At 29.8% G+C, this 27,421-nt stretch overlaps 1 protein-coding gene across 7 annotated transcripts in view; it reads left to right on the plus strand.

Annotated features, from left to right (window-relative positions):
* Window positions 1-1,668: 1,668 nt before the first annotated feature.
* Window positions 1,669-27,421, plus strand: part of Slob (Slowpoke binding protein) — a 73,812-nt gene continuing 48,059 nt past the window's right edge. For 6 of the 7 annotated variants that reach the window (XR_010843997.1, XM_067049652.1, XM_014427302.3 and 3 more), the window contains exons 1-2: window positions 1,669-2,149; window positions 20,936-21,096. Coding sequence is in view for 6 of the 7 variants with exons in the window: in XM_067049652.1 (XP_066905753.1) it covers window positions 2,055-2,149; window positions 20,936-21,096 (256 nt within the window). In the remaining variant the exon portion in view is untranslated. The other variant, XM_067049654.1, reaches the window with a different exon arrangement.

Below are 27,421 nucleotides of genomic sequence, written 5' to 3' on the forward strand. Positions count from 1 at the left end.
AAATTGTCCACACTCTTTAAACTACACTTACTCCCAGTTCCTTTACTGGATACGGATTGGACTCTTAAATAAAAATAGAGAACCGGGATGGAACTGCATACAAAAAAATCTGTTTCTTTTTGGACAGCAATTAGAAAAAACATAAAATTGATAACATCAGGTTCAAGAGATCACGGATAAGATTGGCCACTCACAATTTTAGGCACGTCTACATTTTTCACTTTTAATGCTTATTTTGGGAGAATCATTCAAAGCGATAACTGCTGATTTGTTTCCAGTTTTTTTCATCCAAAGTGTACATCAAAGATGAATGGAGAAAAATGTTAATATCTTACTTTTGATAAAGTGCAATCGTCGGTCTATAGATATTCATAATCATTCTTCAAGAAAGAAATTAAATTTTATTCATGAATGACTCAAAAAGCTTGTATTTTATGGAAAATTGTGTAAAAGATTTGAAGGTAATTGTTTAGATTGAGAGAGAAATGTTTTATTTAGCCATGCTGCCGAAATACATTGGGTTGCTACAATAAACAACATACTAATCACCAATAATCATAATAATAATATATACAATACATCTATTTACATGAGATATCAATTTTTTCCCCTGCCTTCTCGTGTTAGTCTACACACGAAATACAATTTTTTTTTTCTATTATAAATTTGATTTAATTGACAAATTTATTCCTCCTAGCCACTACCCATGTTCGATGCGTTAAACAAATTAAACGAATTTATCATTAGATAGCAATGTAAAATCAAACCAAAGACATGATAGTCACAGCAATAGATCAGTTTACAGAAAAACAAATAAATAAATTTAAACAACTAATATATAAAAATTAAAAAAAAAAATTAGTTAAAGAAATACCTAAATGAACAACTAAGTTAAAAGAAATAATTGAATGAATATTTTAGTTAAAAGACAATTTGACAGGTCCAAAAAAAAAAAAATCATAAAAATGGAATAGTTAAACATTTAGGTATGTTTCACCTTTATACAAAAAACTATACAATACAATATTCATTTAACATGTAAAAACTGTAATTAATTTATTTGATTGTCCATTGTTACAAGAATACACAAAAATGCAATAAGTAAATTTGTCATACAACACAGTTTATTTATATATCCATTTATAATTATATATGTAACATTTAAGGAAAGTAAAAACTAATTTTTATTTTTAATAACTACGTTTAGTTTGTATATTATTATTATTATTTTTATTTTTTTATGTTATGCTGATTTTCGGGTTATTGCTAGTTAATCTCTCCATTTTTCCGACATCAATATATCACATGCTGTTAATTCTTCTTCTTGTTGAACTTATATAACTCAAATTATAAGTCAAACAGTAATTTATTAATATTATTAGTATTCTTTGATTTTTTATATGTGTTAGGTTCCTAAAAAGTTCTGTATATAGGGTTATTTTTATGTATGAACAAAATAATATATGACAATTTCCTCCTGTTTCATGAAACATAATATCTAAATAAGAACAAAGAAAACACTCGTTTCTAAGTTCAAGAGCCCTATTTCCCTTAAAATGCAAATAACCTCGCGTGGCTAGGGTTACATCATGACTCTATGATTAATTCATTAGCCCAGCGGTGGGAGTTGAGTGTACTCGTTCAGAATACAGTCTGTGTTGTGTCCTGGATCGGAGGTCAAGTGTTCTGTATTAATTCAGCAATACATCTATATTTTTTAAAAACAATTCTAAAATTAGGAATTATTTATTTATTTTTTAAAAATTGTATTATTTATTTATTTCACTCTTTTTTCCGAAGATAATAATAAATAAATAATAGTATTATTGTTTTAATAAGGATAATCAATACCTTTTGATAAATAATCATAATCGAAATGGAATGTATTGAATAAGCAAATCTTCCGACGAATTAGCCAGAGTATTAGCATTGTGTTTACATTGTGGTATCTTTTTCCTGACCCTGTTTATTCCGAATGCATCTATTTATAACCGTGACGTGTGTGAATAAACAGATGTTTCTCGACCTCAAGATCTAGTCTTCGGCACCTCAGAATGGAGATGGAGTCCGCCATGGTGCCAGAGCCGACGGGAGATCACCCTATATGGAAACTTTTCAAGAAGAAGAAGTATCCGATGAACGTTCAGAGGTAATCCTTTATTTGTGTTACGAATGCTGTCGAGTTCAGTGCGAGACGTGTAGTTGAAAAGAGTACTTTACTACAACTCCAAAGGGCTGTCAAAGGAAACTTCCTGGAACATTTTCGCTGCAAATGTCAGAAATTCTCTCTTCTTGGAACAATGTAGGTCTTGACAAATACTTTTTTTCCAGTTCACAATAACCCTTCGAAATTTCTTTTTATAGTATTACTACGAGTATTAAGGGATAAATAGCCCAAAAGTTTTAATAAATATCAAACCCTAACAAATAATTAGCATCAAAGTCGATATCGCCCTTTAAACTCTGATGCCTCGTAATTACAAAAAAAAAAAATCAATAATACGGTTTTATATTTTATAAAATATCGACTCATTACTCTAGATTCATCACAACCACCATTTTGTACGATATCGATTGGATTAAATTACGCCGTTCGATGTTAATGAGAGATAAATTTACATACTTAAGTAATTTAGATAGTCGGTTTGAATAAGTGATTTGAAATTATAAAATAAAACGTTGAGAATTTTTTTTATTTTCATATCAAAGTCAAACAAACATATTGCCTATTAAATATTATCAGGTATCAAATTATTCTTTCCTCAGCTAAAAATTAAATAAATTATTCTTAGTTAATTTAAAGAAAATATTTAATTCTTCAAAATTCACGTGTTTCTTTTACAATGAAATATGGTTAGTATTCAACTATCATTTACCCTGATGAAAGTAACAACAAGGAAACTAATAATTCTAATTAAGAAACTAAAATAATAAATAAGTGTTATTTATTTTATTTCTTTGGTATAAAGTTGTCAAACTTGCGAAAGATCTCAGTGTTGACAACTATCTATTATTTAAAGGAAAAATGCAATAACTAACTTCATTACAGTTTTAGTAAAAAAAAAAAACAAAATATAAAAAATAAAGTAAATAAAACTAATTTGTAAAAGATAATTTAAAAAATACATTAGTATTTTAGGTGTAAATAAATAAACAAATAAAAATCTGCAAAACCATAGGTATCGAATTAACAGATAGTGATATATAAGAAACAATAACATTTACAGAAACATTGGGTTACCAATATTTACGTTTAGAAATTTAATACCATAACTTGGAAATAGTTGAAAATATAAAATAGATTTCAAGCTGTCATTTATATAATACTTACCCATATCTATTATTTCATAAGTATACTTTAATAATATTTCGCATCTTTTCAATTTTAATATTTTATAATCCTTTATCTCTGTGTAATAGAAATCAGCAATAAATAAGATGCTTACTGGTCTGTTTTGAATTTTTTTTTAACATTTTATAATTAACTTTGGCTGTTTAATAGCTGGTTATTAATTTAAAACATTAATTAATATTTGTATAATATTTGTTTTAAAGATTTAATTATAATCATTCAGCTATTTTCATATGGCATTTCTTACTATTTGTTTATTTATCATTAAATAAAAAAAAACAGAACAAAAAAAAAACCAATCAACCTATCAAAGGTTTGATAGTGTTTGAAAACATTAATGAAAAAGAAACGATGATAAAATCAAAAACAATGTTCAATTTTGGCGATTTAATGAAATATATACAAGTTCTTAAATAAGAGCAATTAATAATATTAATAATAATAATATTAATAAATAATATTAATATTAATTAATAGTAATTAATAAGAGCAAACAAAAAATTATGTTGAGGTATAAATTTTATTTGAAAACTGATTTTATTTATCATAAAGGAGTTAAAACTTTTAAATAAAAACATTTTTCTAGTAAAGGCATTCCACAACTTTCATTTTGTTCCAATAATTAATGAGCTATTTCATTGTTTTTCCGAAACAATTAAAAACTTTAATGATGTAGCTCGGCGTCGTTTTAGAAAAATATAATTAGTTTCAAAGGAGGGCTTTTTAATCGTAGCGGTCATTAAACCACAATAGTTTATAGAATATTACAACAGATTTTCTTGTGTAACTCCCATAAAAATAATTTTTAAAATTTATATATAAATATAACTTAGACATAAATTACTATTACTATTTGTTAATATCCACTCAATATTTATTAAAAATTTTCATATTCTATTTAAAATATGTTTGGTTTATATTTATGCCAATATACATATAGTGGGAGCGGCGTAGTGTTCAGTGATAGAGCACTAATTATATATTCTGTAGCTGTGAGTCAATCCTGTGGGTTCGAGTGGAACCTCTGGGATCCGCTCAGACTCATAAAGTGTGTACCCTTTATTGGAGAGAAATCTTGAAACAGAAAATATAGTGTAAACAAAAACCCTCATTTACCCTGACCAGTATTTCCTATATTTTATTATATAATTAAGTAAAAATTAATAGTGATAGCTCAAGAAAAGCAACATTGTTTGAGTTAATTTTTAAATTAATGTAGATTGGAAAATTTCCTATTTCTAAACTTTTATTTCATATAAGAAGAAGATGGTTCTACCATGGTCATCCAACCATCTTCTCCTCATATATATTATCCACGGTCAACTATGTTCTCATAATTTTTATCTCATGTTTTCACTCATGACATGTATAATTTTTTTCCCATTCATTAACTCCAAATCTTTCATGTACAATATTACTATGGGAGCGGTGTGGCTCAGTGGTAAGGTGTTGTACTATATATATATCATAACCACTTATTATCCATTTAAGAGCTTATAAACTTACATTCCGTCGCAGAACGATGAGACGTTTCTATTAGAACTAATTGTACTAGAGTCATGTAAGTGGAAAAGTTTTGGGAATTAGGTTTCCTTGAGTGTTTGCTTTTATCCAGCCTACACTCGGGGTAACTTAAATAAATTTTCAATATACCGCCCCCTCACAAGTTTATCGTTGTTTTACTTTCTCTTGAAATTTATCTTGTTTGAATCTCAGAAACTCATAAACGTTTCTGGAGAAATACACCATCACGAGGTGAAAATATATCAGCCTTGATTATATGATCTTATATGTTTATAATATAATATTATATATACATACTACAGGTTTATTTTAAGGTAACATTAATAATGTATTATGATTTAGACACATTTATGTTAGATACATCTTGAATTTACCAGTCTGCTCTTATAAAAAAAATAACCAATCAAATTTGTTTTTTTTTTCTTTGCTTTAGTCAGTATATTTTACCGATATTTTTCTAGGAGCTGTGCTCTATTAAAAATGAAAAATGTGAGTATCTTAAATGTCGGTGACCAATATTGAACCGTTGTTAATTAGGAATCAAAATACATTATAAGAGTATCTTTGATTTATAGGAACAGATACAAAGCCATAGAATAAGTATCTGAAATCAGTTGAGGTGTAGTAACTAGGTGGTTGAAGCTAAATGCTGTTGAAATCAACCTTACATAATCCAGTTTGATCTGGAAATTTTACCAACCAGTTCGTTATGAAGTTTGAAATAATCATAATAAATAGATTTCTGAAAGTTTGCCTATTAATAATAAAATTACTACAAACTGGTGTGAACTAGGTTTATTAGGTTTTGTTTCTGGATTATTACTATATTTATTTTTACTTTATTATTTTTTTCTCTGAATTCTTTAAATCGTCATTTCATTTATTTTAGGGTAAATACATTTCCATTGATTTATGTATATATCTAATTAATTTTTATTTCATCTCCATCATTCTAGTGAAGACATACGTGACCAAAATAAAGCCCGTTAAAACAACTTGAGGGCCCTTTTTAATTTTTTTTTTTTAACCACTTATTATTTTATTACGTATCTTAAAATATTTGCATATTTTTAGAATTATGTGTTTTACTGCGGTTAAACTTTCCATTTCTAAAGTTCCATGGGTTTTAAAACTATTTTAGATAGAACTTTTCTAAATAAAGTCCATCTATATCTACAAAAAATGCTGAGGAGTGGGTTTTCGACTGCTATATCGAAATTTTACATGCCTAACTTTTCGATGTATTCATTTTTTTTCCTTTTCTTTCATTTTAAGTGTGTACATTAGAAAAAAAAACCTTTCACTTTCCAGTAATTTCTGTACTAACTGTAATTTAATACATTTTCTTAATTAATTCATCTATATATTTCATTGTCAGTTCTCTCTGCAGCTCAATACTCAATATCTTGTTGTCTTACGAAAAATAATTGGAACAATTTATCTTATTAGAACTACATGGGAAGATGCAAAGGAAGGGGGGGGAGAGAAAATTAACAGATTTTTATGCATTTATTGATTTAGCCGAAATAATCTTTATTTTAGTTGGAAGAAAAAATATCATGTTTTTATATCTTATAAACAAATCGGTTTATAAATTTTGATCAAAATATTTTTGATTTTCTTGGAATAGCTTTGATTACCCTCCAGCCCTATTTATTATGAACTATTCCTAAATTAATTCAAAGCCTGTTAGTAAATAAAGATAATTTCTAATTTAACTGAAGTTCATTTCAAATTCTATTGAATTTATAAACAAAACAACATTTTTTCTTTCTAATAAAATCAATAAGTTATTATTGTAAATATAATATTTGTATTAATTTATCTTTGGTAATAATTTAATCTTATTTAATATGAATCATTCCTTAATTAATTTAAAGCCTGCTGTATAGGATATAGATAATTTGGAATCAGTTACGTTATGGTGGATAATGTTATTCAGTGCAACCAAACATTGCAAAAAAGCCTACTTAATGTCACAAGGACGTTTATCTACAAAAATTTTATTTCAAGATTTAGAAAACTATATTTAACATAATAATAATAATATTAGTTACGGGCAGGAAACTGTAACAGGAGTTACATCTTTGCGATCCCAATACATTCGTACTCTATGCCCTTGATATATCGATATATAACTTACATTATTAGTAATTTCTTAGAAGTTTATAACTTTCAGGATTTTTTAATTATCGATATATTAGTTTTAATTCACTCTTTATAAATTTGGCAATCTTGAGATTTGTACAATTAGTTATAGTACTATTCTGTCAACACTCATAGTTGATTTTGTGTCTGAGGTCGAAATCCTATAAGAAATCCAACAATTTCCAGGAGAGCATATTTAGTAATCTATCTGAACTGAGTAAATCTTTTGCAATGAAAAACATAAAAAATGTTTATTTTTTCGATAATCTGGAAGTATCCTAATTTTATTTCGCATTGAACATCAACGATATTTTTGTTTAAAAATAGAATATATCCAGTCCTTGAGTATTCATGTGATAGAAACAACCCTGCTAGTTATTCATCCACTCAGTTAATCATGATTTCTAATCTAGCTCGTATGAAGGCCGAATTGTGTTCTATATTTAGGTTCTTAAGATGATGAAATGCTCGAATTCATCTCTTGCGTCACTGTATCTAGGGCCACCTTCAGAATGCTCCTCCCTGGAGCTGTGAAGGACAGTCCTAAAGGAGACGTAGGTCCTGGATGATGAATGGTCGGAGGAGCCATCAGGCTAATGAAAGGGTTTTGCATATTATTAACTCAATTAGCTGAGGAGGGTTTAAGGGTTTAGGGCCCTCACCGCGCTGTAAAAACAACTAATGGTCGCCCTTCCCATTAGCGCCATATTGTAAGGGCTCTCAATTGATGGCCTCTGTCGCCCTTCGGTTATCTTCAGTAATGACATCCAGCTATTAAGTGTGAGTGGGCTCACTCATGCTTATAAGCATAAAAACCTGTTAGTCAAATTTTTATCCTTGAAGCTATCTACTCTCAATAAAGAGTGTAGTGGAATAATATTAACTCCTCAGAATCTTAGGCTTTTAATTAGATTATACTGTTTCGCAACTAGATCCTGCAGTTCACGAAAATATGGTTTTAATTGTGTAGAGCAATGGTCACCATAACTTATTTTCGCTTTGGTACGCTTCTTGGTCTATAAAAAATGTATAACGCCCTTGTGGACCTAAAAAATGACAGTACACTATCCTTAGAGTGGTTCAAAAGAAGAAAAAACAGTGCAATCAAGTAAATGATGAACTGCATAGAAAGTACTCGCTTGCAACCCCACCACCATGATGCGGTGCCCAGTTTGGGAACCGATGGTGTAGTGTATAATATATATATTGTTGTGAGTAAAAAAATTTCAATATCTTAAGAAACAAGTTCTAATCACTCCGTAGCATTTTTATATTCTCATTAAAAAATAATAATAATAATAATAAATTTCATTAATTACCTTACATTCAGTTAAGTGGTTATAAATTCAAAATACCTAAAGAATAGGTTTTAGTAAAAAAAAAAGTGAAAATTAAAGGAGAATGGTGGCTTAAAAAAACATAGAAATACAACTAAAACATTGATTAAATAAATAAAAAAGTAATTTGTAAAATCAAAAATCCTTAAAACCTCAGAAAGCCTTCAATGAAATGATTCTAACGAGTAAGGTTTTTGCAACATATCAATTATTATTTATTTTTACCATTAAACAATATTTCAAATGCAGCTATCTTGGGACGAAATAAATAAAAAAATCCACTTGTATGTTATATACTCCCAAAGTTATTTCACCAGAAGGTGACACTGAAGGGTTAATACAATTTTTAAAATTACATAAGGAAGAAGGTTAAATTTTCATAAACACATCTATTGAAATAAATTTCCCGATTCGGACATAATCGCTTTACTTTTCAATATATATTACCTACCTTAAAGACAGTGACTCCATAAAACCTCTTATCTAATCCTAACATGGACCAACATTGGCTATTAAGTTTAGCACTTAAGATGACATATTTCTTGTACTATCCCCTTCTAAGCCTGTTAAATTACACTATTAGCTCCTTTAAGACCGGTTAACAAGTGAGTTATGGTATCCCCTAACCATGTTTATGGAAAATTATTAATTCTGATAATTATAAATAATAAAATCGGAACTACCATAATTAGTTTTAAGCTGTATGCACCACAGCCCATATTCATTAGTTCTATGAGAATAAATATCATAAAATATTTTTTTGGAATGAATCATATTATGGTAACTAGTGTTGGTTATCCATTGTTGCTCTCATGTTCAAGTGACCCGCTTAACTTTATAATAGAAAATTACTTTATAATAATGAAAACATATTTATTTAAGATTAGGTCAATGTAATGCCTTCATTATGATAGACACAACATGAGAACTATTGTTCCTTTAGTCGATAAGAAAAAGTATGCTTTGTCGAAACTTATTTGACAGCCAGTACTGTCGTGTTGCTGGCAGATAGTGTATAATCAATTTTAATTGTTTAATTATGTGATCATAAAATGATATTATTAAATATACGATGACTATGATAGTTTCAGGTATTAAAGAGATTGTAGTTTTTGGCTTATCAGTCGAATAAAATGTTCAGTTAATAGCAGGTAATGAAAAAAAAAATGATATTTCAAGAAAGAATTCAACATCACGAAATTACTTTTTTTTTTTATCTTCGTTGTCAATATCCACGAACAGTAACGGCTGCAAATGATTTTAGCATAAAAAATAAATTGAGTTTTTGCAAAGTTCAAATTATTTCCGAATTTTGCACGAAACAGAGTTTAGATTAGCAGATAAAAGATTATATCACTTCTATGTTTTAGTATGAATATCTTACTATAGTAAATTAATTAACAGACAAGTAATCAGTCTAAGTTATCGATTCGAACTTTACATGAAGATGATATTTAGCCTCCCTGCCTATATGCAAATAAAGGAGATAAATAAATTATTCTGGAGCCCTGGTCAAATGGAGAGTAGCAGAAACATTAGGATCTCGTTAGGTCCGCAAGGGTCCATTAAGTAAATCTACCTTTGGACAAAGAAAAAAAATCTATATCCACCATCTAATCGAGAAAGGACAAATTGAAAACAATTCCGTCAATTCGTATCGACAAGTTTGTCTGAGCCAATAATGGTTGGCTCGGTTTATACATTTTTTTTATTATTATATATATGAAGCGGTATATTTAAGAAAATATATGACTGGATAAATGTATAAAACTAAATGATGTAAAATTTTAAGTAAATTGAGATTTTTACTTTAAATACTCTTCATAAAACAAAAATTTTATTTTTGGAAGATCGCTGATTCACAGTTTGTAATAATAAAAATCCAAATAGTGATTAAACTATCTATATTGGGCCAACGTTTCGCCCCACGTTGCAGAGCTTCATCAGGGCAAAAAAAGATACAAACACTTGAATGGTGTAAACATAAATGAAAAAAGTAAATGAATAATTAAAAAGATGTACAATAAAACATCAAAATTAAATAGAAATAAAAAGTATATAGACAATTAATGAAATAATAAATTTAGTATTTATTTAGGACCATCTTCCTTGCGTTATCGTAATAACGATTATTTTTTAAATTTCAGCACCTCTGGAATTAATCGATTGACCTAAGAAAACATAAACACGGCCATATATCAGTTAAGTTAAAATGAATCCTGTACTTGGATTTTTGCATTTTAATATTATTTTTTAGTTTTTCAGTTAAAACTAAAGATAGAACTAACTAAATAGCTATAGCCTAACGCTTCATAACTGAAGGTTAGTTTCTGGTTTCACATCATAGCTAATTTCTACTGTGTTATTAAACTTTAATAGGCACTCATTCATGGAAAAATTAAAGTACATACAAAATGAGGTGTAGATAGTTGATCGTAGATTACTGATTGGAGAAGATAGTCGGGGGGTGTGGTCAGCAAAGAAACAACATAAATAAACAAAAAAATATTTATTTATGCCGACTTTTCGACCTGATTTTCAGATCTTCATCAGGGCTATAAAAACAAAAAGACAACAACCATCTTTTTTTTTTTCATAAGCGCCATTATTAATTTAACTAATTCTTTATAGATTCTTTTCACTGTCTCATTTATTTATTACTCACATTTATATGTATATAAATAATAATGTAATCAATCTACTACTGTCTTTGTCCATAGTTATTAATCAACTTTGTTCTCTCTAAATGATGGTTCTTGTCTTTTTATTTTTATAGCCCTGAAGAAGACCTGACAATCAGGTCGAAACGTCGGCATAAATAAAAATTTTTTTGTTTATTTATGTTGTTTCTTTGCTGACCGCATCCCCCGACCATCTTCTACAATAAAGTATATACAGTTCAGTCACTGATGAATTGATTAATCCCAATGAAACCAACAACGTCAAGTTTGCCAAATTGTAAGGCATCAAGGATTTAGTTTAAACTGGAACTTCTGTAGAATGTCTATTAGAGTGATGCGCAATATATTAATAGTTGAAAGTGTAAGTATAAAGTTGAAACGTATGAGAAATTAGTTGAGTTTTTACTTCATACAATAGTTTTATTTGATTTTTAAAATTTATTATGATAGAAAACCTATGAAAGACGGGAGTTGGTGAAGGTTCTATGCAGCAAACATAAGAGTCGAGGAATAAAGAAAATTGAAAATTTTTTAAATTTATTTTGCGCTAGAAATGTTACTTTTTAATTTCTGCAAACTTGGCATTCTACTCAAAAGAATTGAAACAATGTAATTCTACCGATTTACAATCCAGCGAATTGCAGCTTAAAACTTTGCGTGATTCATTAGGTTTTATCTGCTCCAGGTTTCCACACGCTAGGGACCAATTGCTATAATCACTAAGCTCCTGCGGATGGGGCAATCTGTTCTTGGAACTCGAGCTGTTAATTTGTGTACTTGATCATACTTTGATTATAGCCTCTACATTCCCAGGTCAGAGGGGTATTGGGTTGTCCATTAGTTTAAATGCTATTTTATCCTGCATGGCTGAAAGAAAAGTTATTATTTGGTTCATAATTTTGCATAATAGAAGTAGTTCCTTCAAAATTCTATAACATGCGATCGTTCCACATAAACTGCTTCAGACTTTAATCCATAAAGGGTTCAACTAAATTTTAATTTCTTAAACTCACAGATTCAATATTTGTTGTATTGTAACCTATTTGTAACTAAATAAAACCTGCAGGCAACCATTGAACAAACTTTGATTGTTCCATTTTTGCCATTGGTTTTAAAGTTAGTTCTTAAATAAAAAAAAATTATTTTAAAAAATAGCTAACATTGCTTAAAGTGAACTATCCATCTGCGTTATGGAAAATTTTATATAAATTTAAACGTCTTCCAGATCTTTTTTTTTTTTTCAAAGTGAACTAATTAACAAAAGGAAGATATTTTACACAAAAAATCATTGCTACAAGGATTTATTTAAATGTTTTTCCTCGGCACAAAGAAACTTGGCGTCTCTATTACCAAATCCCGATAGTACGTAAACTACATAATGTGTTAAAAAAAATGCGATTAAAATGAGTGTTATAACATGTTATGTTTTAGTATAAAGGCTAAGTAAGTGGGAAAAACAACCCCAAAAAATCAACCATGTAAAGAAATAAGATAATTAAAAATATAATTGGAATGGAAAAATTAAAAAAAAAAAAAACCCAACTTACCAAATGTGGGTCATTGTATATCACTTTACCGATTTCTGGGACCAAAACTCGAGAACGGATCTGCGTTGTCGAGTCATTAAAATTTAATTTTTGGCATTCTAAATAAACCAAATTTTATTAGCCCACTTATACACCGAATATTTCCACTATTTCATTAAAATCGTTGACATTTTAGTTAAAAAAGTCTCAAGACTAATTTCGTTCTTTAACTTTGGTAAAAAAAGTGTTTTGTTATTTGTTAACAGAATACTTTTTAAAAATAATGGAAAAACCACCAAGAGCTAGTTATAATTTATATATATTACAACTTTGTAGTAATTAAGAAATTTTTCAATCATTTAAAGTCACATAGAAAACTATAAAAATTTATAAAACATAAAATGATAGTTGTTCTAACCGATTTATGATCGTCTGATTTATGATGAGGTCTCTTCCTATAAGGTGTATGAGGGGCCATTAAATATTTATTTTTATTATATAGGTATTTTATTGTTCATCTTATATTTTTTTCAATACAGCAGCTTTTACTTTAAAATCAGTCATCATATCTTTTCATAGAACCTTATAAAATAAGAAATGGAGTTTTATTCTTTAGGCCAAGAAAAATATTACAGCGAAGAAAAGAACTGCTTGTCTCATCTCGAAATACAGTTTAAAACGAGTTATAAATCGAATATACTATATGAAACAATCTTTTATTTATAAATTTATCAAGCGTAATTTATTAAAAGAATATTCTTGTTTTAAAATTGTTTCTGTCTATTGTAAATGAAATTATTATACTTGAAAATATCAATATTTGTTGCAGGAATCATAATTGATTCATTTTTTCATGATAAAATTAAAACTGAAAACCTATAGAATTGAGAAATCAAATTCCAAAATTAAGTTCTGTAGAACTACTAGGTGCTATACATCATATAAAGAAACAAAGCTTTGGTGGGACACGGGAAATCCATTTCCCACTACACTTCCAACACCATTTGGCTTTTCTACCATCATTGTTGATATAGCTCATAACATTGCTGAAGAGCGTAAGCAATGATTATATCAAAACATGCGATTGCAATGGTCAAGTTTCCTGTTTCCTTGATGAACACAATGTTAGCTCCAAAGATCAGTTCGTTGTTTTAAAACTTTGATTATCATAACTTCATCATATTGGTTTATTTTTATTATATTAGGTATCTCATAAATCTTTAGAAATATTAAAGAAAGTTACAAGTAGACTTCTATTGAGACTATTTATCATTCATTATTCCACTCATTATAAAAATTATTCAAATTTAACTCTTTCATTTTAAGTATATCATAACCTGATTGCTGATTGATGAAATTAATTAAACAAAGATTTGAATTATTTATACTAAATTGGCGATTATACGTCTCCAGTAGTGACTTCGGTTCTCCCTTATGGTCATGAGACATCCATCTATTTGAAATTTGGACTCTTTGGGGAACCACTTTGTAAATGTAAAAAAACATAACCATTAAGTTAAAATATGTTACTTGCATCGATTAAATTCCTCAAATAATGTTTTTATGAGCTTGAACGGTAGCGAAAGCCGAGAACAGCAAAAATAATATCTTATTCGTTAATCATCAAGGATTTTGCCTAGTGAATCATTTATTTTCAAGTTCATGCCACTTTGCTATCTACTATACTGAAGATTACACAATTTTATGTTTGTTTGGAATCTATTTCGATCAACACGCACTCATTGTCTGTTAGCTGTTGCTAGGTGACATGCGTGCTATTCTGACCCGATTTCGTTAATAATACCCGTGTTAAGGTTAATGAGTTGGGTTTAATAGCGCATTATGAGATGATAATCAGCCCTGTATAACATCTCTGCCCTACTTAGGATGATTATCAATTTATGTATAATTACATATTTTTTATTAATTAAGGAATTATGAAGGAATTTATTCGATAGGCTTCATCACTGTTCTATTCCAGTCTTTATTTTAATACCATAAGTAATTTATATTGAGAATATTTTTTAATTTGTGTTGTATTCAAATCTTATTTTTTCTGAAAATATTTTTTTGGTAATATGTATCACAATCTACAGGCCTGTGGGGAGATAATGGGTCACCATACCACGTTTACAAGATAAAATGAACGATAATAAAAACTTTCAGCGAAATTAAATAACTAGATAACAAATAATTTTAAAATATTTGTACTTAAAACTCTTAAGAAAAATTAGAAATTCTAGTACAGCTCTAAGAATTAAAACTTAGTGTAAAACCGTATTGCTAACGGTATCTTCCATTGCAACAAGATCTAACGTTTCCTTTTGACAAAAAAAGGGGATGCTCTCTCAATCTTCAATACTTAGATTCTACCACTTTATTTAATTCGAATAATTTTTTTTTTTAATGAAATTTTCAATATAGCTCTACCTATTTCTCACTTCTTAAATGTTGTAAATCGTAATAATTTACACTGATAATGATATTATGGATAAATATGTATCTGAATTTTAAATACAGTTTTTACCAATTTTATGGTTAACAGGGTTAGTTCGAGGTTTGTGTAGATGGAATCCGACATGAGTCTCTTAACTAAAAAGGAAACTTATTTAAAATATGTTTGAGGCCCTAAAAATCGGCCATTCTCTTAACTTCACTTTCTTTCCCAAGATACCTTGTAGTATCTTGGCCTAAAACCTAAGAAGTAGAGGAATTATCATTATCATACAATGGTTATTTTGAAATGATTTTATCGTTTCTTAGTTTATATAACGTATAGCAATCAGAACTAAAACTAACAAATATAAAACCAATGTTACTAATACCAATTCAGATAAGTCCTAATGTCTCCTTGAATTCAAGAACAACAAAACTGCCTTTATTTATGTAGAAAAAATAATTGTTTATTTAGTTATTTAAAAAAATCAATAAAAATGGGTAAAATCATAAGTATTGCCATTTTTTATTTGTAAAATAAAACTGATATTATAATAATATTTAACTGAGAGGTCATGCATCAAGCGGCAATAAGAAAAAGGAGCGAAGATGATCCCTTGTTGATATTGACACACGGCGGTCCCAGTTGCCAAGTAGTGAGGTCTATGAAGATGGATCGGTCCCGACTGTGCACGGTCTGAGGCGGCTGATTAATGATTCTGGTCTTGTCCCCGTTTGGGATGTCGTTCATTATTGTCTAATAATGGCTTAAGGCAGGTTATTTGGCCGATTTCCGTCACATGGACAAAAGCATGTGGCAAGGAAGGCAATTTGTATTTTTTTGTGTGTTGAATTCGATCAGAAGAAAGGAGAGCAATATAATAGATGTCACTCAAGTGAGTCCTTCGATTTTGAGAATCAATGATTATTTGTTAATAAATATTTTTACAGTTAGAAAACGACATTTACTGATGCTTATATGAAATTTCATGAAGCTTTTAATTTACAATACTTTCAAAATTCGGAATCTCCTATATTCCATTAATACAAAACTCCAAGTTAACTTAGAAGTAATTTCTTTCAATGAATTCTAATGTTAAACTGTTTCAAAAACCCGATGGTAGAAAATTTACAATTCTTTGGGGATATTGGGGACACGAGCCAATGCTGTATTAAGCAATTTTTCAATAAGCAAGTTTATTGTAAATAACTCCCAGAGTATTACATTAACTGTTAATTTAAAGGAATCGATTGCGCAAATTTTGATACATATCAAGTATGTATGTGGAGGTGTATATCTTCTTAGATTTTGAAGGAAACGTATTTTTACCCAACTAAGGTGTCAGATGCCAGTGTAGTGCATTGCGTTTTGGTTTATTCCTAGAAAACCATTTACAACTAAAGAATTTCAATTTATTCAAGCGTTACTTATGGACAGAAATAAAAAGTTTACCATTACATTACTCCACTTATGTTTTTATTTGTTTCGTAAACTCCTATCAAAATTACGTTTTTTAGAGAATACTGTATTTTTTCTACTCGTATTTCTGTTAGAAAATATTGGACTGAACAACCAGAATAGTGAATGTCCATAAAAAGTAGATACGGAATTATTTCAAGAGTGCACCACCGGAAATTCATTGTGTTGAATAAAAAAATTAGATTATCGTTCATTTTTTATCCCATGCTTAATTTCTTGAAAACTAGCAAACATACAAAAAAAAATTTAAATATTGTATATTTGCTAAAATGAAGTGCTCTATAGAGCTTTTTATGTTCAACATTTTCTGAGAAACAATCTTTCAAACATCAATATTTTTCAAATAAAAAACAACGATATATTTGGTTAATTTATAAAATCTAATATTATAAAAATTACTATTCTCGGAAAAAGAATTATTATAAGGTACTTTGTGGGTCATTTAACAAGCTGCGAATCGTGTGGTAATAAAATTCTTGATGTTTAAAAGGTTCCGAGAATTATCAAATACCAACAATCTTTTTCGGAACTAGTTAATTATTAATGAGTTTTCCTATCGTTTGGTGATTTATGGTTAATCTTTTTAAGTCGTTTTAAACTATTAATTAGCAACTGATGTTTCAATTTACTTTTTGCTTTGCAAGACTTCATCTGGGCTGAGTTCTGAAGGTAGAATGAATTTCTCTAGAATCACTCTACCCTCAGGACCGAGTCCCAATAAAGTCCAGCAAAGTGGGTCGAAACGTCCTTATTTATAAATATTTTTTCCAGCTATTTTTGTGTCCTTTTGACAACCACCCAGATCATCTTCCTACAATAATTTACATTTACTTTTAAGTGCAGCTGAATTTTAATATACGAGGGTAAGTCAATTATTATCCGCAGTTATTGCTTACAAGTACATCATTTTTCGATATAGTCCCCTTGCTTTTCAACGCACTTGGTCTATCGTTGTACAAGCTTCATGATGCCCTCATAAAAGAAGGTTTTCGATTGAGCCAGGAATGCACCGCTACTTTCATTGCTTCGTCCGTGTTAAATCAACGGGTGTTAAGTCTGTTCTGAATGATTTCGCAGGCAGAACAGTGACTAATTTGCAGAGCTGTGCCACTTCGTCAATAGTTACTCATCAGTCTAAGAGCACCATTTCGCGATCTCAATGTTTTTTTAATTTGTGACGTTAAACGGTCGTCCGGCTCCTTCATCGTGCGTAACAATTTTGCGAGCATTTTAGAATTTTTCAATCCTTTGTAGACACTCCGTTGTGGCAAAACACTGTTCTCGTTCTGTACCGAAAGTCTTCTATGGATTTCGGTCTCTGATACGCCTTCCGACCACAAAAAAACGGATCACTGAACGTTGCTCTTCTTTGGGATAAATAGAAGAAAGCTCAACAGCCATTATTAAAAGAACGGCAGCGATAACGAAACTAATCTGGTGGCTTGAACTTGCATTGACTTAACAACATATAAACAAAGCATGCGTCATCAACGCAAAACGGCAGTGCTACTTACAGAAACAAAAATATTACTAAATTGCGGATAAATATAGGCTAACCCTCGTATAACAAATGAAAAATGTAACCTTATGTTTTTGCCTTATGTTGTTAATCCAAAAGGGGACAGGACAGGGTAGCCTTGAGAAATAAAGGCAACAAATATCATAGAATTAGAGCCGCTTCTGACTCGAAATGCTATTGGATGTTGCCCTCAATGTTCTGCTAACAAGTCCTTTTTCTTTAACAACAATCCAATACTAATATACAAATAAAAAAAATCTATTTGTCTCTGTTTATAATAAATCTCTAATCACTTTACTACTCACTTACCTATATAGTAAGGGTGGCGTATGGTGGTGGTGCAAACTTTCAAATTCGAATGTTTGACGAAATTATCGTTTTGCCCAAATAACCTGACACGCAAAATGTTCTATGCTGGTGTGTCTGTGAGCTTCATCGTTAAATTAAAACGAAAAGCTGTATTTAATTACGTATTAAGGCCGTCATATTCCTGGTGTGTGACAGCAATTTCTTTTACCAAATTGAGTTACTGGAAGTGCTACTTCATATAATCGATTTATTTCCATTTCTCAAAAAACATCTCAAATGATTTTTATCAAACTCGGAATATCAATTCACAATCAAGTAGTCTTTAATATAAGCTATAGAACCATTTAATATGAGCTAATGGGCTTACATGCCGAATTTAAAAAAAAAAATTGCTTAAGTACCGTTTATTTTGTTTTATATGAATTAATCAACCATTTATAATTGTATAGCAGAAATGTAAAATGGATAAACTATGAAATAATTTGATAATTAAATAAAGGACAAAAACTTTTCACCCAATCACCTAAAACAGTCTGTAAATAAAAATATATTTATGTGTCGGATGTTTTGTTTGTGGATATAATTTTGAACTGTAGCTTATGGCTAATTTATATCTTCTGAACGAAAGTGGCGATAGTCAGGATTCAGCGCATAAACTTAGTATGGGGCTTGTTCGAAATGCTCCAGTCGCGATTCGGATTCCGGCGTGATGGACTGTATCCAGTTTAGCAAGCACTTGGGAACGAGCCGAACCAAAGACGAATGAGCCGTAGTCCATTTTCGAGCGTATTAATATCTGATAAAGTTTAAGAAGGCTAGATCTATCGGCACCCCTGGAGGTACAGCTTAGTAAACCGATAATGTTTAGTTTTTTTGTGCAATTAGTTTTTAGTGCAGGGATATGGTATTGCCAGATTAGTCTTTTATCGAAGGTTAGGCCTAAAAATCTACGATAATCGCTGTATGGTAATAAGAGTTTCCTAGAAATAGATTAGATGGTTGAGGTGTATTTCGTTTCCTACTGGGGCATTTCGTCTTATCTATGGAAAATTGAATATTGACAGTACATGACCAATTTTTTATCCTATGTATTGCGTCTTGTAGTTTAAGTTGAATATCTTGAATACTGCCTGATCGATAAAAGATTGCCAGATCGTCGGCGAACAAAAGTGGCTTAACTCCCCAAGGCAAATAGAGTCCTAATTCATTTATAGCCAGAGAAAATAGAGTGGGACTGAGGACACATACCTGAGGTACCCCATTAATCTGCCTGTATTTCTTAGAATGTTCACATCCGACTCGTACCATAAAATGCCGATTCGTCAAAAATTGTCTGATAAATGAGAACATTTGTCCAGTGATTCCTATAGAGGACAGCTTCTGTAAAATAATAGAATGATTTATATTATCAAATGCTTTCAGCATATCAAAGAAGACAGCTATCATCTGTTGACTGTTAATAAAAGCATACTGTGCTTCTGTTTCCAATGTTATCAAGTGGTCAATTCTAGATCGGCCTTTTCGAAATCCCGATTGGAATGATTGTATAAGATTATGTTTTCCTATGATCCGCATTAATCTTCTATTGACCATTCTCTCCATTATTTTGCAGATACAACTTGTAAGAAAAATTGGGCGGAAGCTAGATGGGATACGCTTATCTTTACCAGTTTTTAGAATTGGAATGACAATAGAATTGCACCAGATATTCGGCAATTTTCCGGTTTGCCAGACTTAGTTGTAATCATTAAGTAGCCATTTTTTTTGTGCTGTTTGGAAGATTTTTGATCATTTAATACCGAATGTTGTCAGGACCGGGGGATGAACCTTTTACTGTATTCAATATACTGTTTAGTTCCCACATTGTAAATTGAACATGTTGTTTCGTCTGTACTGTTTTGAAATTCTGTTTCCTTAGGTATGCTGTTTGGGTGAGAGTTATATAGTTCGTAAAGGTAATCAGCAAAGATATTTGAAACTATTGACGGGTCATCGGACAGTCGTCCGTTGACTAATATGGCCAAGCGGGGGTGTGCGAATTTGGACGTGTTTTCGAATTTTACTCCAAACGATGGCAGAACTAGTAGAAGCATTTATACTGCTAACGAATGTTTTCCAGGATTCTGTTTTGCATTGATTAAATCTTTTTCTGCAGATTGCTCTTTGTCTTTTGAACTGTATTAAGTTATCGGTTGTCATGGACTTTTGAAATATTTTGTAGGCCTTTCGACGGTTTTTAATGGCTTCTTTGTAAGTATCATTTAACCACGGAACTGATGGTCTTTTTGGAGGCCCAGAATTATTCGGAATCGATGCTTTAGCAGCTTTACATCCTTCTTCAATGCCCAAAAGACAAGGAGAGTGTTGTGGTGGGGTGCTAGTGAAGTAAATTGAATTGCCAATAGTTAATATGTATTAAGGTGTTTGTGATGATTCCGAATAATAAAGAAATAGCTATTTTGAAATTTAAAATGACTTATTTTATCTCAAGGTTGTATGTGAAAGTTGTGTAATTTGCGCACCACAATTTTTCTATGTATATAGAGTATATAGTATTTATATCACAATATACCTGAAAACTACTAGATTTTCGTATAATCCCCCCTTGCTCTGACGATTCCAGGCATGGCGGCCGCTACGAGTACACCGCCCTGGAGGCGGAAGGCGGCGGCCAGGAACGGCTCGAACTGGAGAGGAAGGCCAAGGAAGAGGCGAGCAGTGCCTGCAGCCACTACCTCAAGGGCAGCACTCGATACACCCTTATTCACCACCTCAAGGACATAGGTAAGTCGCAATATTATCAGAAATATTATCTATTATCATATGAATATTTTTCTTTTATAGTAATTCTAAAAAAAGAGAATTATAATTATAAAATTATAATCTACATACATTAGATTCACTACATATATATGATAGTATTAGTATATCTCAGAAATACAATTATAATATACTGTTATATATATCGTGTGTTTTCAGAATTAATTGTCCTAATTTAAAGTATGAATTGAAATTAAATATTTTACGTTAATTATAACGTAAAATATTTAATTTCAATAAATTAATATGTGTTCCAACTACTTTGTTAATTAAATGTGAACTTAAATATTCATATTAAATGACGTCCAAAGTGTCTCCAAGAAACAAAGCTATCCTCTAAGCACAAGTTATCTGTCTCTTCGAATTTCGTCGGGATTATGAAGCGGGAAAATGTATTGAGGTGGAGTAGTGATTAATGTCAAAGAAAATATATATTGCGAAAAAATAAAATGTACTACAACTGTTCAGAGAGTAACTGTTTCTCCATCCAAAGGAAATATTTACTCTTTATACCTTCCACCGGGTGAAAGGTTAAAGCGAATTAAGTAATTTGATAATTCAATTTCAAACTAAAATAATTTGTTCTGACGCTAATGCTAGGAACATATGTTGGGGTTCATGTGCGATCAACCACAGATGCCACATAGTACTTAAGGTTCTTGACCAACATAACATTATTTTCTTCAACGATGGGTCCCCTACTCACCTGTGCCCTAGATCCGGTTCATTCAGTCATATCGATATTACAGCCTGTTCAGCCTCTATCGTGACCAAACTTAACTGGAAAATACTTGACTACCACTCAAGTGACCATATTCCCATATTAGCCTCTCTGATTTCCACTACAAATGCCACTAACCATAGACAAAACACGACAAAGATGTGGCACATTAAGAGTGTCGATTAGGATAAATTCAAAATCATCTTTATTGAATTAACTAAAAATTATATAACCGATGACTTTATTATTGAATCTTTTAATAACCTCCTCATAGAAGGAGCCGACAAATCCATCCCGAAAATAGAACAAAATTGCACAAATAAAAAAGTTCTTAGTGTAATAGGGACTATGCAGATGCCATAAGAATTCGGAAGCGTGCATTTAAGAAGTTTATTAAACGTCCTAATGATAAAAAACTCCTCTTGTACAAACAAGCAAAAGTGCAAAACAAACGATTGATTGTTGAAAAAAAGAAATTATCGTGGCAAAAATTCGTAGAATCTCTAAATACACAGAAAAATGGGCACAAAATGCTACGTCACAAAAGACCAACTACCGTAACCGGATGAAAAATAGAAGTGGGAATACTAACTGATCATCAAAAAATTGCAGTCACGGTAGCCCAAATATGTAGAAATCACTTTGTACAAAGTGTAATATGAATGTTAATGTTTAAATTTCATTAATAAAGTTGATGTAACTCATATTAATTTATTTATTATAGCCCGAATGATTTATAACAATAAATATCTCTATACTTGTACTTGAATATCTCCTAATCTAAGCGTTTAGTAGGTAGTTGTTTTCCTGTTTTGAGATCATTAATTCATATTTCGACATGATCATTCGTAACACCTCTTAATGATTATCCATTAAAAATAGAATGGTTTACATCTGTGAGGTTCTTCCAATACCACAACAATTATCAAATTTTAAAAAATACTGAGAAATTGCATTGAGAAAGAAAAATATCCCCAAAATAAATATTTCTTTTTTCTTTTTCTTTCATAACACTAGATCAAACTAAAGTAAATGTCGATAATTTGTTTTGCCCCTGGCATCTTTTAGGGGTATTCACCCATAATCCTCTGGAATCCAGTCGAATGGTGAACAGATTGGTATATTGTTAGAACACTTTGTTGAAGCTCGGAAAATGAATTACTTATATTTTAGGGTGCTGAATGAATGATCCCAAAGATAGTCCATACATCGTATAAACGACAATCCGCTTAATGGAAAAAAAAATTTAGACGAGATGTCTCTAATGCGTTAATTTTTTTTTTTAAATATCCTAAACATAGTATTCTTCATTTTTCCAGACAGTTATATTTTAAATATAAAATTATTACACAGTGGAAATCATCACCTTTTTCAATGTTTTTTTTAACATAAACATTCTGTTTCTGGTTTAGTTTTGGTATAGTGATTATTTGATTTTATTGGAATGTATTTGAACGACTCAGAATAAACGCACTTTCGGTGCTAATGTTTTATATATCTGCCATATATTTCTTTTATCTTTAAACATATAATTAATTGTCGAGAGAATGTAGCAAGATATAGATAGTCATCGTTCTAATAAATCTTCAGTAGCGTGGAGCTTCATCTCCTCACCACCGTTTCGTGAGATAGCGACTGACCAATGCCATTAGCAACGTAACTTAGGAACCACTAAAACTCGTGCTTTATAGGTCAAGTTTCTTTTTAGTTATATATAAAACAATAAAATTTTGACAGTGTTTACCTTATAATGTTACAAGGCAATATTTACTGGTATTTATATATTATTTCCCTGTAATATGTAAGTATGTATTAAACGAATATAATAATAAAGGAGGTTTCGGAAAAAAACAAAATTATAGTGTTTAACTACTATTTATACAGTGCACTAGTTAAAGAGGAAATGTTTCCAATTGTTTCAATATTTCTAATCTGCGGAGAACATCAACAGGGGAAAGTAATTATCTTTGCATATTTTTTTTATTTAAACAAAGAAATCAAAAATAATCCAACACCTTCTGATTGTATTGATTCATCCGCATTTCTCATTTATTCTACAAGTCGAGGTGTCACTTCGACCATGTCTTCTAAAATAAAAATTTTATCGAAAACTATTAAAATTTCAGAAAAAATTTACTTTTCTTTCATTTATTGATCTTAATTTCCCATTTTAATTATGATTTGATATATTTTTAAACGGTGCATTGCAATTAAATATTTAATAGTTTAATCCAAAAATCTGTGGTTTTCAAATGCAGAAAATTAAAAAAGTAGTGTTTTTTGGCGCGTTTCTTAGAGTACTTAGTGACTTTGTAAATATTTTGTTTTAAATTAATCAGTAAATATCTATATATTGCAATTTGTAAATTATAACTATAACACCTATAAAAATGGAAATTGTAAATGCTGTTTCTTAATTTTAGTATAAATTACTGTAAAAGAGTAAAATTAATGTTAAACAATACTCTTTACATCTTACCGCAACAGCCGCAGGGAGGAGGTTGCTCTGGCCCGTTTGAGAATAGGCACGCGATCTCACCTGATCAGAAAACTGCCACCTCCAACATGGAGGAACTATTGGACGGAAATATTGTCAGTCCATTCTTACGATTAGACATATTTTTGAAGAATGTACTCACTATTTGCCTATAATAAACAGGATAGCAATGACCCCAAATTTATCAGAAGCTCTCACAGATGAGGAAGCTAAAATTACACTAGTGTTTGAATTTTTAAAAGCACATCGCCTTCATTATAAATCATAACTCCTCTTCGATTTTTATTTTTTTTATATTTTATTTTTATTTTTAATATTTTTATTTATTTTTTTAATCTTTTTTTTTACTTTTATCATGCCATAGGCGTTAAAGACCAGATGGTTTTACGCCTTTAAGCAACAATCAACAACAACAATACTCTTTTATTTTAGTCGAAATTAGATAAATTATTTATTTTTTCATATTTTGTAGTAATATTGTGTAAATAAATATTTTTTTTCTTTTTTTCCCAACATCCAATTTTGACTTTAGTTTAAGAACTACCCGGTAAAAAAGATACTACTTGCATAAAATATTTTGTAGTTTTATTGCGCTAGTGAATCCTTGCATTGTAGACTGTGTAGTCAATAATTTTAAAATATTTTATTACTAATTAATTTAATCAATTTTGTATCTATTTTTTTTCTCGAGACTGGTAGTTTTATTAATAATGACAAAGGTTGTCCAAAAATTCTTAGCAGTTCTTTATTAATCATATCACGTGTTCAGCCTTTTTGGATAACCTTCGTTATTTTAATAATAAAACTACTATTCTCGAACAAAATAATTAGATATATAATTTATTAAATTAATTAGTAATAGAACATTTTAAAATGATTGGCAACATAATCATACTCAGGATATACAGAATGTTTTTAAAAACGTTACTATTGGTACTAAACTATTGACTTGGAGTGAGCATTGAAAAACTCAGTACTATGACTATACTGATCATTCTCAATTAACTCATAAAGCATATTTCTCATAAAGCATATATCTCAAGCAACTCATAAAGCAGGTAGTCAATGGTTAGATAGGTCAATGTAAATCAGTTTCTATTCCGAGTGTACGGTGTTGGTTAACGCAAAGGTAGACCATTCAGGGCCCCCCAGATTGCCAGGCAGGTCGGAAGGACTTTGGATGGTAAGTTACACCTAATTGCCTAAAAATTGGCTCTTCCGATCCTCGTGGGTGGCTATTTGGGTCAAAGTACCTTTCTCAGGAAGCTTATTATGTCAAGCGAGTTAAGTGGATCCGGAATCTATATTATAGCACCAATCATGGCTTTTATTATCGTTAAAATTATAATTGGATCTCATCATGAAGTTATAATAGCTGTTATTTATATCAAGATTGTTTTAATATGCTATATCTCATGAATTAAATAAAATTGAATGAAGGTAAAGGATAATTATAATATTAAATTACAGCAATGAAAGCGTCTCGGTCTAATAAATATTATTATGTTTATATAATATTCTTATGTTTGATAACTATTTACAGTTAATTTGAGAAATCCATAAAATATTTTATTTCATTTTTTTTTTTTACCATGACTGAAATAATAATAAAATAACTCAATTTTTATTTCAAAAGAATTTAGGTGCTTCACTTTTTTTCATACAATTTTTTTAAAATTGTTATCTTTTAAATTTAAAAATAAAAATTCTGTAATAACTTCTTCCATCATTTTTAATTTTGCTTAGCTATATATGGAATATGTAGGAATATAGTACAATATTTAGCATTGCGATCATGCAAAATTTCGAATTTCTTGTTTTTGACGAAAACACATATTTTGAGGTACCCTGGAGTCCAATAACCATGTCTCTCAACATTGCCTGCTTGTCTGAACAGTCTAGTCCAAAAGTCCAGTCTTATTTAAAGCTGGTTAATCCCTGGAATGTTAAAGCAATTTTTTTTCGACCAAATCCACTGGCTTACTTCATAGAATCAATTTTCTCAAAAGCGGCAATAATTATTTTTATTAAACTCGGTATATTATTGTACAATCAAGTAATCATTATCCAGTCGATTTTTGGAAGATTTGAAATAATTGACCATTTCGCATTATTAATAGTAATAAAAAATGTATAAATAACAACTATGAAAGAATTTGACAGTAAACTAAAGGAAAAAAAAAATATTGACGCACTTTTTATTTCTTACATGTATTCGAATATTTCCTAACTTTGCAAGGAAGTAAAATTAATACATTTTAACGTTTATTTTCCGATAATAAAATATGGTAATTAAAATAAAAATTATTCAAATATTACAGACTGGATTTTTTTTTAATAATCAAAAACAAATTTAAATAAAAAAGTTGCTAATTAAGTATTTATTGTCAATGAATAACTATGAAATCTAAATCAAACTTTATAATTACAAATCAATTTATTAGCTGTTCAATAATTATTGTCTTTTTTTTTTTAATAAAAATATTTTATAACATTTATTCCTTAATTTAAAAAATATAATTTAGGCTGTTCCTGTTATTGTGGAATATATTTAAAAAAACGAAGTGATACAAATTAACATGGTCTTTCTATTTTAAGGTTCTAATAAAAACCATAAAAATAAATCAACCATATATTTTATTTGTAAATTAATTGTTTAATTTATTTCAAAGCTACAACAATTAAAATGAAATCTTCAAAACAGAAGTTACTAAACAATGAAACTGGGTGCGTTTAAGCTAATTTCGAGAAAGATTCAAATACAGAATTATCTGGCTGAGGTGGGGGTAAATGAACCCATCATTCATTCTACTAAGAACAGAACTGTTTCGCACAATAACTTTATTGTGCCTCCTAAAAACCATTTTTTCACGTCGGGGTACAAATATAAATTATAACAAATTAACTTTTTTAAAACTGTCCTAAGGCCAGTGACCTAACGCTAGATTTATACCTACGCAATACAAAATGAAAAAATATGGAGATGCCAAATGTAAAACTTGAATGTGGTATATCCAGTAAAGAAGAAAACTAGTAAACATTATATATATAATGTTTACATAGTTTTCTTA

The sequence above is a fragment of the Halyomorpha halys genome, unplaced genomic scaffold, assembly GCF_000696795.3.
Source record: "Halyomorpha halys isolate HHAL.00 unplaced genomic scaffold, Hhal_1.1 Scaffold629.1, whole genome shotgun sequence".
Taxonomy (NCBI): Eukaryota; Metazoa; Arthropoda; class Insecta; order Hemiptera; family Pentatomidae; genus Halyomorpha; species Halyomorpha halys.